Source organism: Thermobia domestica, chromosome 9, assembly GCF_964235325.1.
Source record: "Thermobia domestica chromosome 9, izTheDome1.hap1.1, whole genome shotgun sequence".
Taxonomy (NCBI): domain Eukaryota; kingdom Metazoa; phylum Arthropoda; class Insecta; order Zygentoma; family Lepismatidae; genus Thermobia; species Thermobia domestica.
Window position 1 is genome coordinate 178,966,203 of NC_137462.1, and position 19,203 is coordinate 178,985,405.

Here is a 19,203-nt window from a genome sequence, read left to right on the forward strand (position 1 = left end):
AATCTTCGAAACTTTTGGAAAATATGTACTATAAGATTTGATTAACTGAGTTCATATTGCACAAAATTAACTAACCTTAACCTTGACAAAATTATGCTTTGGAAACCTAGGAAGTGCATTAACATTTGCTCTATCGTATTGAAAAGATCAAACTGAACTGAGAACTAAATTAAGACAAAATTAACACCTAGATTTTTAAATTATTTTTAATTTTCTGAGAGTGTTTCAGTCTTTTTCTCCCCGTGCATGAAGGGAAGCTCTGTCACTGTAGTTCTTTTATAACTGAATTTTGGTTTTGGTCCCGAGTTCGATTCCCCCAGTGAGGGTACCCTGTCGAAAAAGTTAAAACGCTTTTTCAGACAGCTCTCCTGAATGAAGTTTTCCTCATTCACACCACGCAAATGCCGGGGTGGTACCTAATTGATAGGTCCCAGGCCGCTTCCTTCCTTCCCTTTCCCTGGATAGTATGCTCGCCGAGGGATGTCATCCCTCAAACGTGACGGGCTAAATGCCATAGAAGCCGCCGAAAGCCTACAAATCTAAATCCTAATCCTAATAAATTTTGGTTTGTCCCCTAGTAAAGTAATGGTTATTGCATTATGAAATCAAGATATCCTTTAGTTATAAATCGAATTATTACTATGCTGCAAGTGATTTAATGTAAGTAGACAAACGTGAATTTTATTATAACATTTACGGTGCTTTCCTGAGTTGTCTGAACGACAGAAAGATTATGATTTATCGAAGGTTTTTTTTTTTTTTCGTTGTGCAAATATAATTAAAGTTTATAGTTGGATAGCTTGGAGTACCTTCAGTACCCAGGGATATATCCAACCTAGACCAAACCTTTGAAGAAAGGAAGAAAGCACCAATACATAATTTTGGCGTACCCAGCCTTAGGATAATTTTCTCGTCTGAGTACTGCTCGAGAAGTAATGTGAAATTATAATAGTGGACAAATCAAAATTTTAATTTTAGTAGGTGATGTGGAGAATGTAGTAGAGAGATGGGGGCGAGTTTTGTTTTCCGGTACTAGGGCTGGAAGCTTGAATGGAAATATTTCATAAGGTTATTTTTCTGTATACATATATAGTGTTCTGGAAGTGAACATCTTTGTGTCTTTTTTTTTTTTATTTATTTTTTTTTTTCTGTGTATACAAACCGATTTTGCAATGGCATCTCGTGGAAGTCGCTCCAATGGGGATAGGTTGTTCGGGTTTTCAGCAAAAAGAATATGCGTGCTGTAATAATGCCCATCAAGGTGACATTAATGAAGGAGCAGAGAAAGCCATAAAGTGTGGGAGCTGTCTTCACTGGTTTCATTTTGAGTGTGACCTCTCGTAAGAATACCTCTAGTATGGTTGCTCTAGTGACCGCAGATTCATACCATTGGGTATGTGCAGGATGCGAGGCAGCTAAGCAACCTAAGCCAAATAATGGCAACGATGGGGATCCCGAAAAGGAAAACAAAGAGTTTACGATTGATAATGATATTCACGGCAATGCACCTACCGCGACTTCGTCACCTGTTCGACGAGACGATGGTGTTGCGTCGCCTGTCTCACGGGATGACGGCCTTATGCTAATGATGAGGACAATGTTTGATAAGATGGATAAAATTAGTCATGAGGTAGTCAGTAGTAAGGAGGTGAGTCAGGTTAATCAGAAAATAGACCAAAGGTTTGAGAAATTTGGTGCTCAAATTAATGACGTCCAGACCTAAGTTGGCGAACTGCTATAACAGTGCAGCAACTAGCCTCTAAATTTGAGCAAGTAAAGATACAAACTCATGAGAAGTTGTGAGTGGCAAGCCAGAAATCAATAGATAATGTTAGGATAGTTAGTGTGAAGGTTGAGAATAATGAATCACGGATCCAGATATTTGAACATAACATGCAGGGAATCCTAAATAGGCTTGAATTTTAGGATAAGTGTTTGCTACCTGAAAAGATAGAAGTACAGAATATTGCTTTACAAAAAATTAAGAGTAATCAGGAGAGACTTGAGAGCGCGATGAGCGAGCTGAGATCACAGAATCGCGAAATAAATGAAAGGTTAGAAAAGTATCAATGCGAAATGGGAAGTGAAGTGTCAGCATTAAAACAGCAATTAGAAAATCTAGAGTTAACGGTACCTGAGAATAGCAAAAGTGACAGGTCGGTAGATCACGAAATTCCGAGGAAAACAGCGCACGTGAATATTGAATCTAGGTTTGTTAGAACAAGTGATTAAAGTAGGAGTATACCGAGTAATAATCCTTTCGTGTACAACATTAATGATAATCATACACTAGTGTCAACTCCTCCTTTGTTAAGTAGTAATAGTAATTATCATTATATGGCAGGTAATTGGCAGAACAAGATTTATGAGAGGGCTAACTTAGGAAACTTTGGCGGGCCTTCCTTTATAAGGACAACCCCGAATGTGGAATCTCAATGGTAGTGGCAAGATTAAAAGTCTGACAGTCAACCAGTAGCTTCTAACCTGTTTTTCTTTTCATCTAACAGCGGTTTACAAAATTCCCCTAGTTTCTCGTTGTCTGTCATAAAACCTGTCTGTCTTAAAGATTTTCCGAATTTTGCTAAAGAGGTGACTGAAGGTGCAGGTCGATCTTTCTTGCGAAATTTGCAACGATGTCCTAATACATATAGATTGCCTGACGCCGAAAAGTTATTAATAGTACCGAAGTGCTTGATGCGGAGAGCAGAAGCGTGGTTTCAGTTAGTGGCACGAGATACTAAGACCTATGAAGATTTTGTGAAACTTTCTAAGAAGTAGTACTGCTCTGCCAGTATGGAACGCATTCACAAGAAAGCTCTGCAAGCTTTAAGATTTGATAAGTCAAAATTTTCTACATTGCTTGAGATCACCTGGTATGTAATTGAGATCTATTTCAACATAACTGTAGTGCCAGACCAGTCCCAATTAAAAAGACATTTTACTTGGTTGCTTGCCGGCTGAGGATTCGCGGTTGTTCATGGTAAGCTCGTGTTCAGACGTCGACGAATTGATGGCTAAGATTGCAGCACTATTGGCTCACGCGAACGCACATGCTAGCGACTTGAGACCGCCTGCGAGACGGTTTCCCGCCAAAAAGGCTAAAGTTGTCAAAAATAAAGATAAGTAGAGAGTGGGAGTCAAACAGGATTTCTTAGTTATTTCTATAGTCAACGTACAAACAGAAATAATTCAGGAAATGGTAGTAATAATAAAATAATCGAAATGGTCAAAATACATAAAACAATCAAGGCTTTGAATCCAAAAGAGGAAGAAATCGTAACTTCCAACGAAGGTGGCGTAGTGGTCGAAACGGAAATTCGAACTATAGGCATGAGTCTTTAGAAAATACTTCCGGTCGAAGTAGCGAGACGAATGACGACACTTCAGTTTATACAAATAATTCAGGAAACGTAAACGGAAATAGTGCCACCCAAGATAGACGGGCTCCGACCTCGGAAAACTAGAAGGGCAGTCACTTTTGAAAATGAGGAAAGATGGCTGCAGTAAGGACGAAGACCCCATTACAGTTGATCAGGGATTAGAAACTATTACTAAAATTTTAATACCGTTGGGAAATAATGAGTTTTCTCAAGTCTCCGATGTTAACAATCAGTTTATTTTAATGTAAATTTTGTAGTGGAAGACAAAATATTACAGCCAGTTAGTGAACATTATTTTTCATCGTCTCCGATAGTAAACGGTGATATAGGAGATGTCACGTTAACTTGTACGATCGACAGCGGTAGTGAATTGAACCTGATGGACTGGGAGATATAAAGAAAACTGAAGCAAAAAAATCCATCTGCTAAGTTAATGCCACATTCAGGATTAACTTTGGGCGCCTTTGCCGGCAAAAATAAATTTTCTGTGCAGGGTGTACAAAATTTCAATTTAAACATTCAGAATCGAATTTTTGACGTCCCAATTTTTGTAATAAAATATCTAAGGACTGACTTAATTTTGGGTTGCTCCTTCTTGGACAATTTTCAAGGAGTGATTGACAAAAGGAGCAAAAAAGTCAGGTTGAAAGATAATTCCGGCAAAGAAATCATTATTCAAACTACAAAACAAATCATACTTTTGGTCACCATTTCAATTGTGGAAATACAAGGTGTCCAATATACAATGCAACCCGGAGTTCGGGATAGTAAAACTTTTGAGCCGGAAGCGATACACAAATCACGGTTTTACCAAAATGAAGCCTTGTTCATGCATGTATTTTTAAATTAGGAAGCAACGATTGAAGTACACCAAGAACCACACAGTGTTGCCAGATGTAATCGAAGGGGTGAATATATATATATATAACAAATCACGTAAATTGACTCATAACTCATACGTATGTCGTTAATTTTCAGTTTGTATAGTTGGAGTAGCTTGGAATCTATGAATCGAAAAAAAAATCATTTCCACCGATAACGAATCGGGTGAGGCCACTGTAAGGGGTAACTACGGAAATCGTAGTTTTCATAAATTAACATTCTGAATTGGCAACACTGTTGATGTTTCAGTGCATCAAATGGTGTGTTAAGGATCTGTTTACATTATGCAATTCCTGAAAACAATGAAAAAGAAACTTTGAAATTATCATGATAAAACATTTACTTACATGCACCGGCAACACTGTTATGTTCTTAGACTAATAGCATGTTCAAGATTATCATTCCCTAACATTCTATGCATAAGTATTTTATTCTACGCAAAAATTGTGTACCTTCCAGGCATACTTCCGGGATGAAGGGGGTAAAACGTTCCCGGAGGTGAGACACCTGCTCCCTCCTATTGAGCTAATGTAAATTAAATTGCGATTACATGCTACTCTTGTGTCCAACTGCATCCTCCTAACATTTTGATTTTCTTCTGCGAACAAAATTTCTGGACGAAAGCCCAGGCAAAATCACTTTTCAATGTTCGCGACTGGACGCTTATAAACTAAACTCTGTTTTGAACAGAGGTGCCCACAGACGGATTTTAGGGCTTTGGACGTGGCCACAAGGTTTTTGATGAGAGGCAAAATTTGTCATTGAAAATAGCACAATCGAACTTCAATTGTACCATACTGATTCCTTTAAGACCGCTAACTGTGAAAGTGAGTTGAGCATGAATAACAATTTAAAATAAATAACTGTCACAGCAAAGAATTCGTTCTCTTCAAGGTGACGCTGTAGCTCAGCAAGAGCACTAACTTCTAATGTGTGGAGTCCATGCTTCGATTCCAGGTGCCACCAGCCCGATCTCGTGGTGGGCAAGCATCATGTGTGCTGGTTTTCTTTGGGTTTTCGTTTCTTCGCACTTTCTTCATCCTACTATTTCATTTATTACCATAATCTCCTCCTCTCTTAGCCTCGGTGAAAGATCGTGAGACGATACACTAAAAAGGTTTCCTCTTTGATCAAAACAACAAAATTGTAGCGGGAGGTGTAAGCAGACATGGCTTAAAAAACAGGAGGCAGAACAGGGTGTCTACTAAAATTCCAAAATGAAATTTCGTGACTTTTTCGTGACCTTTTCTTTACCAAATCATAAAATTTTGCTAACATTTTCAAGAGCGAATTTGGGTACGAATTAGGCCGAATTTTCATCCATGTGATAGAAACGTAGTTTGGTTGCGATTTGGTAGCGTCTAAAGCCGACCACAGACATTTTTGGTGGTGAATTTTGACGTTTTATAGAACAAAACTTTCCAATCTGTACTTACATTTGCACAGTTAAAAAAAATCGTGACCCAAAAGCTAAATTTCGTGACTTTTTCGAGACTTTCATGACCGTTTTCTGATTTCGTGACTTTTTCGTGACATTCGTGACTTTCGTGACCGATAGATACCCTGCAGAAGCTACCAAGTGAAGTAGTCTGCTGTATATTTTGCGGGGATGGGACAGAAAGGTAAATTTAGTGGGACTGTGCCCAAGCACTAGGAAGAGATGCGTACTGCTGGGGCAGAACATTAATATTTTTATATGTACATTTATATCAAGTAATAACACAGTTGCAAACAATTGCGTATGATTATTTTATTTAATTTTATTTTTGCTTGCTTGCTTGTTTTTCTGTTTTCGCCGAACATACATTTAAGAACTATTTCCCCTTTCTGACCGAAAGCAATAAAAACTTAGTATTAAAATCAAGATTGTGATTCAACAAACACTGGATTTGCTTGAGAGACATCACATGAAAGAAACAGCTCTTTCGGTGGAGTTAAATTAGGTGAACAGGGTTGGGAACTTTTTCCTTCTCTTGTGTGAGTTGAGAAAGAAAATTCTTTCTTGTGTGAATGCACTTATAATCACTTCCTTATCGATCAACATGCATGAATTTCTGATGGGAATTCCGAAGTGTTTCCACCATATTATATATATATATATATATATATATATATATATATATATATATATATATATATACAAAATAGTCTCATCACTGAAAAGAAGCCAATTTAATTTTCTTACGTGTTAAGGGAAGTTGCAATAAAATACACGGTATAATTTTCTAGAAGCATTTTATGTTGTTCTTCTGTTTCTTATAAATAGTATTGGAGTCAAAGGCTTAAAAAAAAAAAAGTTATACAAAGAGCGTTCAAAAAGTTTAACACAATGGGCTGTAACTCTTTTTAATAGCTGCACTAAGACCATATGTTTTTGTGCATGTGACTGTGTCCTTTAGCTGAAGTTGTGAAACAAATTTTCTTCTCCTATTTACAGATATGCCCACAATGGAGAAGGAAGTAGATAGCCGCTACACCCGCCAACGGTCGGGAACTGAATTCCTGTACAAGACCAGTAATTACTCAACCATATCCATTCGACATAAATTCCTTCGTGTATATCGGAGTGAGGCATTGGACCGCAGCATTACCCAGTAATGGGTACAAAGGTTCCATAGTGACGATTTCAATCTTCTGGACCAACACGGTACGGCTGATCAATTGCAGTGAACGACGTTAAAAAAAAAAAGACCACATTAACAAATGTGTGACCATACGACAGCTTACTGAGGATAATTTTTTTTTTGGGGGGGGGGGAGGAGGGGCAGTATTCTAACATTACACAGTCTTTAGGTTACAGAAAACTTTGTACCCGTTGGGTGCCACACCTGCTTACGCGTAAACAGAAACAAACATATTCTGCCAATTGCACATAGCAGAAAATCAGAAGTATGGAATGGAAAGTGGTTCCTCGATCCCCTCATAGTCCGGACCTAAACCCCGTCCGATTTTTTTGTTTGGTCGTCTGAAGTCTTACTTTTACAATAGGCAATTTGCCAGTGACCAAGAACTCATTATATGTGAAACTGGCATAATCATCAGCGTCTAGGCTTTTACCAAAGTGCATTTACGGTATCGACAGAACAGTAGGCTAAATGTGTCACAGCAGATAGAGGATATATTGAGTAACATGCGTATGTACATAAATAAAAAAACAAGTATACGCACACAAACTTTCATGGTCCTAGTGTGACTATTAAAAAAGTTATGGTCCATTGTGCAAAACTTTTTGAACGCCTTTCGTACTACGGAAACGAACAGAACAATTTATGATAAAAATAAATCATACTCAGAAGAAAAGCATGGTTAGGCAAGCGTATTCAAATTTTCGTGAAGCATAACAATAGTCTCTGAAGAGAGTTTTGTGGTTAACAAGAGCCCTTGTTAAATGACAAATACGAAAGTGATTGTATAAAAAAAAAAGTAGCCTGATACTGGCCACTACGAAGTTAAAAAGATCTTTAACGCAAAATAATGCTCTTCAACTGTTACACCTATACGCATTGTTTCCTTTTCACTTACTGAAAATTCTCATTTGAAAATTCATCCACTATACACAGCGACCTATATATATATATATATATATATATATATATATATATATATGAGGCAATCGAATGAAAAAAACTGGTCAGGTGCCAAAAGGTGTCATTAAACATGCATTACCTAAAAAACAATTTCCACTGTTAATATATTGATATCACTGGGAAAAGAGACGTCTATCTCATCCTTAATGCTCGTGGACTGAGAACGAAACAACATTTTAACCCAGTCACGCACGTCATCCTCCGATGCAAACGGATGACCATGAATCTCTCCTTTCAGGTCTTCAAAAAATATGGAAATAGCGTGGAGAGAGATCTGGAATAAAAGAAAGATGTTGACGGATTTAATAGCCCAAATCCCTAATGTAAGCAATAACGTTACCAAGGCCTGTTCTTGAGGGGAATCTTCTTGCACTGGTACACGTCAGTCTTGCAATCTCATATGTCACTTCAGCACATGTATACATATCGTGTTGTGTTCGTTGTACACAGCAGCCATGCGTAACATAAATTTCGCGTCCTCCCTCAGCAATCAAAAAGCACATCACACCTTTGTTTTTTGTCCGCTTTCATTTCTGATGTTGGACGAACAAATATATTGCGTACTTTAATTCCAGTACGTTCAACACACAGGTTGTGTGCACATACAAGCTGACATTGCGCTTTCCAAGGTTTCCACCAGATACCAGTGCCCGTAACCAATGTTTTTTTTTTTTTTTTTTTTTTTTTTTTTAACGTTCCATAATTATGCTTCGACGTTAAGGAAGATAATAATAATGAAAGAAACTGTGGAATCAGGAAAGGGAGCAAATGGGGGAACCCGGAAAATATACGGTGTTTGTCCACCACAAAGCCACTATGCCGCGAGCTGGAATCGAACTAGGGACCTCAAGTACCACCACTGTATTATCATGGTTCCACATCCATGTACCAATTGTACACACGTTACTTATTTTTATGCCGTAGGATTGTGTGTGTCATAGCCTGTTTTTTTACTGCCATTCATATATTAGGTTGAGGTGAATGAAATGCCGCCTCAGATGCGTCATTTCCAAAGGCCCAAACTATGAAAACAACAGCTGGTTGATTAAAATAGTCGCTGTTTGCAACCAAACACTTTTTCCATCTCTCAACTAAAGACGAAATTCCATGACGAAAGAAGTCTGGAGTCTGCGATGCAATTAAATTATGAACCGTATGTTGCACAGCCCAATCATCAGGGAACGTCTTCCCCTCCAGGGGGTTATCAAGATTTCGGAAGAGGTGATATGTCGTCAGAAAAGATATCGGGAGAATACAGTGGGAGAGGACGAGTATCATACTACAATAAATGGGAAGTCTGTACATCGTCCTTTGCGTGATAGCATCGTCGTGCAAAATGAGGATCCATGTCTTTTGAACATTGTTGAATAATTGCCAACAAGTCTGCGGTGTATTTAATGGAGATCAGCACTGTAACAAACTGTATTGATGGTTTGAGCTCGCCCGAGAAAGACTTGATGGATCACTCCCACCACAGACCACCTTACCAGCAGAGATCACGATCCAATCATTCTCCTTACCGTTTACGATTGAGCATTCATTCGTCATTCGTAGCCAAAATGAACTGTTAGTAATTTTTTTTCTTTTTGCGGCTTACTGTACAGATTGTTCCAGTCTAAAGTCTTAAAGGAAATTTACTCCAATTGTCTTTTCTAATGTGTTGTATAATCAAAAAAAGAACTAATTTCATTTAGTTGAAATATTAAAATTTTTACCATGTATGTAAATTTGAACTTTTTCTTGAGTGTGTACTCAGGCAGAAAAATAAGTTTATTTTAACAAAGTGAACGGAAAATCCAAGGACACAAATACTTTACAAAATAACAGTGACGTAGCTAAGCTCTTGGATTTTCTCAAGACAAACATGTTATTCACAAAAAAGTAGAATCATATAAATAGTCTGAAAAATATACATTTAACATCACTTGCTCACTTGATCACTCAATCACTCAATCTCATACGTCGTCTTGGAAAACTACGACTCGAGTGGACACATACATGGACGTTTCTCTCATAATAAGTTTTCGCAGGACTTAAATATTCAGAGACATGAGAGAACTTAAGAAACCGCTATTTACATTGTAAGTTTTCTTTTTACCTTTAATTTATTAATATGTCTTTTTGAGAATTGTATCTCTATTGGTGGTCTCCCAAGGCTTACCTTAATATGTATTTAAATTACTTTAAAATTTTAAAGTAACTAGACGTTCTCTTTATAATTTGATAAAGTATTATACAAATAAGAGAACTTCTTCAAAAAGAAGAGCTGGCTGTGTGTTGTATAATCAAAAAAGGAACTAATTTCATTTAGTTGAAATATTAAAATTTTTACTATGTATGTAAATCCGAACTTTTTCTTGAGTGTGTACTCAGGCAGAAAAATAAGTTTATTTTAACAAAGTGAACGGAAAATCCAAGGACACAAATACTTTACAAAATAACAGTGACGTAGCTAAGCTCTTGGATTTTCTCAAGACAAACATGTTATTCACAAAAAAGTAGAATCATATAAATAGTCTGAAAAATATACATTTAACATCACTTGCTCACTTGATCACTCAATCACTCAATCTCATACGTCGTCTTGGAAAACTACGACTCGAGTGGACACATACATGGACGTTTCTCTCATAATAAGTTTTCGCAGGACTTAAATATTCAGAGACATGAGAGAACTTAAGAAACCGCTATTTACATTGTAAGTTTTCTTTTTACCTTTAATTTATTAATATGTCTTTTTGAGAATTGTATCTCTATTGGTGGTCTCCCAAGGCTTACCTTAATATGTATTTAAATTACTTTAAAATTTTAAAGTAACTAGACGTTCTCTTTATAATTTGATAAAGTATTATACAAATAAGAGAACTTCTTCAAAAAGAAGAGCTGGCTGTGTGTTGTATAATCAAAAAAGGAACTAATTTCATTTAGTTGAAATATTAAAATTTTTACTATGTATGTAAATCCGAACTTTTTCTTGAGTGTGTACTCAGGCAGAAAAATAAGTTTATTTTAACAAAGTGAACGGAAAATCCAAGGACACAAATACTTTACAAAATAACAGTGACGTAGCTAAGCTCTTGGATTTTCTCAAGACAAACATGTTATTCACAAAAAAGTAGAATCATATAAATAGTCTGAAAAATATACATTTAACATCACTTGCTCACTTGATCACTCAATCACTCAATCTCATACGTCGTCTTGGAAAACTACGACTCGAGTGGACACATACATGGACGTTTCTCTCATAATAAGTTTTCGCAGGACTTAAATATTCAGAGACATGAGAGAACTTAAGAAACCGCTATTTACATTGTAAGTTTTCTTTTTACCTTTAATTTATAAATATGTCTTTTTGAGAATTGTATCTCTATTGGTGGTCTCCCAAGGCTTACCTTTTATGTATTTAAATTACTTTAAAATTTTAAAGTAACTATTAATCATGCAGACCAATTTAAAGTACTCTTTACGATTTGTCTTGTTAAGCATATTTTCTTTCCTAAAGTCTGCATCTTGTCACATTAAATTACTTGTAATAATTAATAAGCAATAAATACTATCTTTCTTTTTAAATATCTAATAAGGTAAAATGGATACCAACACTATTGCTACCTTAAAATATGCATTCACTTACAAATATTATAATTCCAATTAAGCTCTTTGTAAAAGCATATCACACTAAGGTGCACTTTCGTAAGTTCGTGCTCCACAATACACTGCCTCCTGTCTGTCTTTACGCGTACTAAGTTTGTGATGTTAGACTCATGACTTTAACCTGTCCGTGTATTGTATAGATGAGTTTCCCTCCAGACGTCAAAGCAGACATTTCATTCGCACCAACCTAGTATTATATATCTCGGAAATTTTGTAGTACATAACATATTAACTTTGTCTTTATCACAGTTTACATGAATAATTACGATAAAAAACAAACAGACTATTTACAAAACTCAAATTACAGATGATTCATCTAAATAATGAAAGCTATGTGAATAATATGGAATGGGAATAGTTACTCTGCAGTAGAGCTCTGATTCATCGTGGAATGGATGCTTCTTCTGGATCATACTCCACCCATTGTAGCACTCAGTTAAGTCAGCGAGGATTGACTGATTGATTAATTGACTAAAGAGACTAAATATGGACGTCAGCACCAAAGCTATTTGTTACCGTCACAAAAGGCCAATGATTGACACATGCTTCTCGTTAACAATATAGAAAAATGGGAAGGTGTGAACTCAACACAAGCTCAATAACAACAAAGAAATTAAAACAGAGTGTTTGTTAAAAATCTAAAGGTATAAATAACAAGATGCTAAACATATGACATGAAATGCAACTAACAGAATACTAATAATAAAAACAGAAAAAACAAAAGCTTCAAAAAAACCTCTGAGAATGTTCGATAAGAGATAGATATATTTCAATCGCGCGAATGAAAACGAGACACTAAAGACAGGATTACCCCTAAAACCTGATTAATATTAAGTACTCCTAAACTTTCTCATACATCTGATTATGTCGAATCAGTGCTGTCCAAATGGCGGTCCGAGGGCCACATGCGGCCCGCCAAGCCATTTTCTGCAGCCTACAAAGCTCTCACGATTTACGATTGTTACTACTGATACTATTTTCATTTATATTTATTCATTCTTTTAATGTTTCCACTCTTCTTTCGAAGTAAGGCATCTATTTAGCGATTCAGTACAACAAAAAGTCAAGAGAATTCACGGTAACACCTTTCCCTAAATCTTGGTGTTTGGTCGGAAAAGAGTGTCAACGTTTGATAGTACTTATTTGTGTGAAAGTGCATTTTCTACCATGAAAATTGTGAAGAATCGCTTCAGAAGCTGCCATGGAGATTCTTCTCTTTCACACCACCTGCAGCTCGCCACAATAGGAATGGATGTAGATATCCCAGCCCTTGTAAACGCTGCTAGTCACCTTCATTTGTTACTTTTGCATTGTAATATTATTATTATTATTATTATTATTATTATTATTATTATTATTATTATTATTATTATTATTATTTGTATAAACGCCTGTACATTTTTATAATGGTGTGTAAAACTGTTTACGAATTTCGCAGTAAACATTAAAAGCGGCATTCATTAAATACACGGTGAAAATAAACATGGCAAGCATGCAGTTACAACTCGAGCTATCTTCGAGGGCATATTTCCTCTGAAAATGTTTCCAGGTTATAGGAAGTGAAATATAAGAGAATAATAGCACTAACTGACGCAAAGTATGTACAATTTTTAATTTCTATAAGTGAACAACATGAAAACCTTAACATATTAACTGCTGTAAGATCAGCAGTGAACACTGAACACACGCAACGCATACTAAATTCTGAGATGTCTATCGAAGCATTGTTCAACCAACGCTCCAAATTCTAGTTGGTATTCTTGAGTATCTGAAATGTGACGATAACGAAGGTGAAGTGTTCGCGAGTCAACAGTCATGATAGATGAACACAAATGCGTAACAAACAAATCAATTATGACGACGCCAGCTTTAATTTCTTGGAGGCGAGATGGAGATAGCAGAAGCGTCCCCCCCCCCCTCCCCAGAGCTGTCCAGATCTACCCATTTCTGGGCAACCCTAATTACCTTAAATTTACGTGCTGAGGTATCACATACTGTCGTGGACCCATTTTGCATCATCACCATCTGCCCGCTTCAATACTTGCCTCCGTTTTATCCCGCCGTGTTACACACGACTACGTAACAAATTACTCACAATAACCAGGTATTGCACCGAGTTCATCACTGTTACTATCTCATACATTTTTCGTGCTTGAACTATAGATGCTTCCATTATCTTGATAACCATTTGTACTTTAATGAAAGGAAGTGATAGCCTATAATCATTCAATACGAAAATGTAATCGATATAAATATCGATGGATTAATCGCAGAGGATCAGTGGAATAGCCCTCCCCCATTTCCAGACCACCTAAATAACATTTTTTTCTATGCAGGCACCTTCAGTTTATTGTAAACAACACAGTTCCACGTTCCATTGCAGATCGCCAAGATAACAGAGCTGCACGCCATACTACCTCACCAATAATGTTACGCAATGTACAGCGAGTTTCCAATGATAGTATTGCTACCTGCAAGGCTTAAGAGGGCATCAATTTGAACATCTGTTGTGATGTTTTCTATAAATGAAAGAACGGCTATAACACGGCTATATTTTATTTATTCAACTATAATCTAAATGGCTCCAGTTTGTGTAGTGGCTAGCACGTGCGCCTTTGGCGCACGTGGCCCTGTGTACAATTCCTAGGGAGAGCAACAAAAATTTAATTTCACAATCATTCCCTTTCATTATCAGTCTCCTTTAGCCTAAAGGAAATAATTGTGGGACGCTAAACTTTAAAAACTTAATTTCATTTCACTCTGTAAATATGAAACATTTCAATATTTCCTACGAGGCAATATCCAGTATATAGGTTATACACCAATACTCACGACAGAATCCGTAATGATCGGAGGTGGTGGAGGTTCAAGGAGCACATCTGGTTTGCTACTGCCTCTACGTTGGGAATCTGGCTGCGAATAACGTTCCTTCTCTTTGTTTTGTCCACCGATTCCTCCTGCTGGCTGCAGATAGAACGGCAACTCACCGACAAGTGACGAATCTCCTGGTTTCGATTGCTTGGAACTGGCACCTTCAGATTCTGATTTCTGAAATACACATGTATCCAAAATACTGTCACTCATATTTATAAAGCTCGCACACACACGATAATTTTATTTGGAGTTTCACTCCTACCCCAATATCTACTGTTCTCCAATACACGGCAAAGATACATTCCATATTTAAACGAAAAACAAACTAAGTACTATCTGGTGCTTCTACTACGTACAAATGTTTAGAGTACATAATAACTTCCGAAAGGAACTTTATTTTACACTAGGCAACTTTTCATATTCCTAATAACAACAAAGAAAAATTCTTGCTACATCTTTCGTAAGTATAAACCTTTCTCATGAAACTATCCAAGTTGTCGAACATCGTAGTTAATGGTCGAATAGCGTGGACGAAAATGTAAATTTTCTAGAAAAGACGACTAAAGTCTTGCACGCAATTACGAAGTATGAGAGATGATTTATCTTGCAAGTCTACAATTGAGTTCCCATTCCCTCAACGAAAATACTCAATGATTCATCAGAAGTATTCATTTATGACTTGTGTACACAATTACTTACCTAACAAACTGATTACAGTATTAAATATATACATGTTATGGACGAATTATTCTTTTCAAATTAGCACTTTAAATGACTCTCCTATATGGCTCTGTTCAAATTTTAAACTTTAAGCTTTTTTAAGTTCAGGGGGAGAGGACTGACTTTTTCCTACTTCCAAAAATAAAGTTGCTCCTTAAGAGTGAAAATTTAAAAAATGCTAATTTCTCGACAAGGACTCTTTAGCGATTTTGTTTACGTATCAGAAAACATCATTTCATTAACAACCGTATAATACAGTTAAAGCCATTTTTCTGGGAAAGTTCAGAAACAGTGGCAGCATAAGGGCGGGGCGAGCGGTGCCCTCGCCCCGGGCCCCACTTTCTGGGGGAGGGGGCGGCGGTAGGTAAAAAATAATTACTAAGGAACTTTGTTAGCATAAGCCGTACAAGGGCTGTCAAGGTTTATAATCCACACCTTCCCTAAAAGGAAACGCAATTAATTATCAATCAATATTACACTAAATGACGGATGAAACAACAAAAATATATGTCTAATAAAGCTAACCGGTGCCGGATTTCCGTATAAGCTATACAAGCTATAAGCTTCGGGCCTCACGCTCTTCGAGATCGGAAAGAAATTTAAAGAAAAAACTGAATGTAGATTAAAAATAAATAAAATAAAAGTTCCATTATCTTGGAGGCTCCCAAAGAAATTTAAATGAAAAAGCTCTGAATATAGGTGAAAAATAAAGTAAACGTTTCACTTGCTTGGAACCCCCAAGAAAATCAAAGAAAAAAGTTGAATGTAGGTGAAAAATAAATAAGATAAAAGTTTTACTCTCTTGGGGCCCCAAAGAAATTTAAAGGAAAAAAATGTATGTGGATTAAAATATGAATAAAATATAAAAGTTTCACTTTGTTCAATAACCTCAGAGAAATTTAAAGGAAAAAGCTGAGTAGATTAAAATATATTAAAAGAAAGTCAAAGTATATTGTGTTGTTTACATTCTAAGGTCTTATGATGCAAGTAATGGGGTCCCGTCTGCTAGCCTGCTTCCTAAAACATCACTGTTTATTTATTTATTTATTCATATGTCAGTTCAAGAGAAGGGTAGAAAGAAGGGATGAACATAATGCTTTATTACGGTACTAGCATTCTGTTGCTAACTGAAAGCTCTTTGGTGCAGACGCTATAGTCGCTGATTCACTTGTTTTTCTTCTGTCTTTTCCTTTTGTCCTTTACAAGTCGAATTTTCAGCGAGCAAAACCCTTTTGTTTAGCTGGTTTCCCATTTCTGCTCTTGTTTTTTGGCGTATGAATTTACACTTCAGCCCACAAATTTAGAGTGAAGAAAATGTTCAATAAGAAAACAAGTGTTCAAATATTCAAAATACTTCAGCATTATATTTAATTCAACTCCTGATTTTTCTCATGTGGACCAGTTGTCACAAATCATTCGATTTGTTGACATACAACGTGATTCTGTGCAAGTTCGGGAAGCATTTACTGATTTTATCTCTGTTAAAGGAAAGACTGCTGAGAGTATTTCTGCTGAAATACTGAAGTAACTACAACGTGAAAAGCTTGATATTAAGATTGCAGAGGCCAATCTTGTGATAAAATCAGCCTACAATGACCGGGCAATGTTCTGGAGTTCAAACTTTGATACAGAATATAAGTCCTTTGGCCATTTTCGTTCCTTGTAACAATAATTCATTGAATCTTGTGGCTTACATGCTGCGCACGTTAACGTTCTGGCGAATGCTTTGTTTGGAGCAATGGAACGTTTTTGATATTCTTCTCTAGATCTACTCACCGATGAAATGTGCTGCAAAATCACGTAAAGATTGGTCTGAAACGTAAAACTGACACCAGATGGAGTTCAAAAGCAGAAGCTTTGAAGGGACTTTCTAGTCAATTGGATGAAGTAATTGATCTGTTGGAAGATCTGTGTGACACTTCGACTGAAACACTTGATACCAGAGGAGATGCTGGTCTTCTTCTTGCAAGCATCCAGTCATTTAACTATATTTCTCGTCTGCAGATCCAAGACTGCTCTATATAAGGCTGGGGTCGTACTGTCACGTGATCTGTGACGTATTCGTGACGTTGAGTGGCGACAAGGATCAAGCTAGGAGACCCGCAGAGCTTGCGGAAGACATTTCTCGCGCCTATTGAAATACGGAGATTTTACCACCTTGTAAATTCTATGGAAAGAGGATAATAGCACAAAAATTTCGGATGAAAGAAACGAAATAGGAAAAAAAATATAAATAATTTCCTAGTTTGGAGTACGTAACTTTACAATATTCGCCCAGATCACCACATTTAGTTACATTTCTATTATTAAAAATAAAATGCAAAATACTGGGGACGAGGATCACTCCCTTCCTTCAGCTATCTAAGCAATTCTATTTGTATCTTGGTGACAGGAAGGTAGCCAGGGAATAGTCCATGGGATGTAGATTCCCCGGAAAATTAAGGTGAAACGAAAAAATGCTACCTGTAAATAGCATTTTTCACACTAACTTTAGAAGTTGCAACAGTCTACTCCCCCCTGACACACGCACAAACACCGACATGAAGTAACTAACGGAATAAATATCAAACGAGTAAGTAAGAAGTAATTAACAAATCCCTAAAAAAGTGATTTGCGTAAGAAATTTGAATTGACTTACTATATTTACAAAAAAATGCATAAGGTTAAAACTATTCTACTAAAAGACATTTTTTTTTTTTTTACGAGAAATATAAAATGAAGAACTTACCCTCTCCTTCGACGCTATATCGATACGTTAAGCTTCATTGTGTGATTACTTCACTAACTTTTTCATTTTCTTTTGTTGAGCGTGACTTGGTAAAATAACGTTGTTTATATGCCTAATCCTAATGATAGTTCTTAATCTTATAAATCTTTCGATTACACTAAGAGGCACATGTGGTATCTTGCGCGAAATCAATTCGGATAGGGTTTTCACAACTTTTGCCCTTTGTCGAAATGATGTTGAACCATGAAACTTCAAAAATTCTCTGTTCATGAACATCACATCTTCATAAAATTTATTCGACGGGTGCACAAGACTATCTCTAGAGAGAAACGACAACCATGAAACTTTTCCATCTATTATTTTCTTGTCTGAGCATAATTCTGGATATTTTTTACCTTCTTTGAAAGCTATATATCCAGCTATATACAGCAAACCTTCGTTTGACGTGTTTATGTTCTCATCACTATTTTTCTCCGGCGTTTCGTGTATAGAGTTCCGATGAAGCCCTTCTTGTTCAATTGCATAATTACTACTTGAACATTCACCAGTTTTATGTTCGAGCTTCTCAACTATACTCTGTGATTCTTTCAATAGTGATACATAAAACTCGGAGGACACATACGGCTCGTCACTGTCTTCACTCACATTCAAATTTGAACTTACAGCGGAAACATTGCGACTTAAAATTAGTTTCCTTAATCGATACTTAACTTCAACTGGTGTAGGATGATCATACTGTCCACCAGCAAAGCGTAGCTGCGAAAAGAGATTCTCTAAGCAATCCTGGTTGTCTACTCGTTAATATATATTGTATACCATATTTACTTTTGGCATATTCGAATAAAGATATTAAAGATTAAATAGATATTGCAATACCTTCCTGAAATGGCAAAATATTTTTGCTTCCTACTTTTCTCATACCCAAGGTAAGATTTAGCATTTGCGACAAAATACTTAATTGGGACTGAATAGAATTTCCAAAAGCACTTCTTAAGGGCTTTCTAAAATCGAAAGGTAGGCCCGAATTAAAAACATCAAAAAATTTATCTATAGCCAAAATGAAGTTCGATTATGTTTCTTCCTTTGGATACACATACCGCACTGCCTTTGCAACACTTTCCGATCACGCACTGTCTGTTTGTTCCATGAACGTTAATATGAATGTCACGAAGCTTGGGACATATTTTAATTTCATTACAGTCATATTTCGAAAGAGCTACTAATGGGAATTTTGAAATTCTCTCTCCTGATAGTGATAGATAGCCTTCATCTAAGAAATGATTCCTTAATAACTTAATCATGTGAGGAATATCGGCAAAAAAGAATATATTTCTTTCGGTGTCGAAAGGATTGCGATATGACGTGTTACTCATTGTTA

The 19,203-nt window shown here is 36.4% G+C and overlaps 1 protein-coding gene across 3 annotated transcripts in view; it reads right to left on the reverse strand.

The window, feature by feature from the left end:
- LOC145660470 (uncharacterized) overlaps positions 1-19,203 on the reverse strand; it is a 164,159-nt gene that overhangs the window by 97,500 nt on the left and 47,456 nt on the right. For all 3 annotated transcript variants that reach the window (XM_081725534.1, XM_081725536.1, XM_081725535.1), the window contains exon 3: positions 14,336-14,551. In XM_081725534.1, the coding sequence (XP_081581660.1) occupies positions 14,336-14,551 (216 nt within the window). The remainder of the gene's footprint in view (positions 1-14,335; positions 14,552-19,203) is intronic.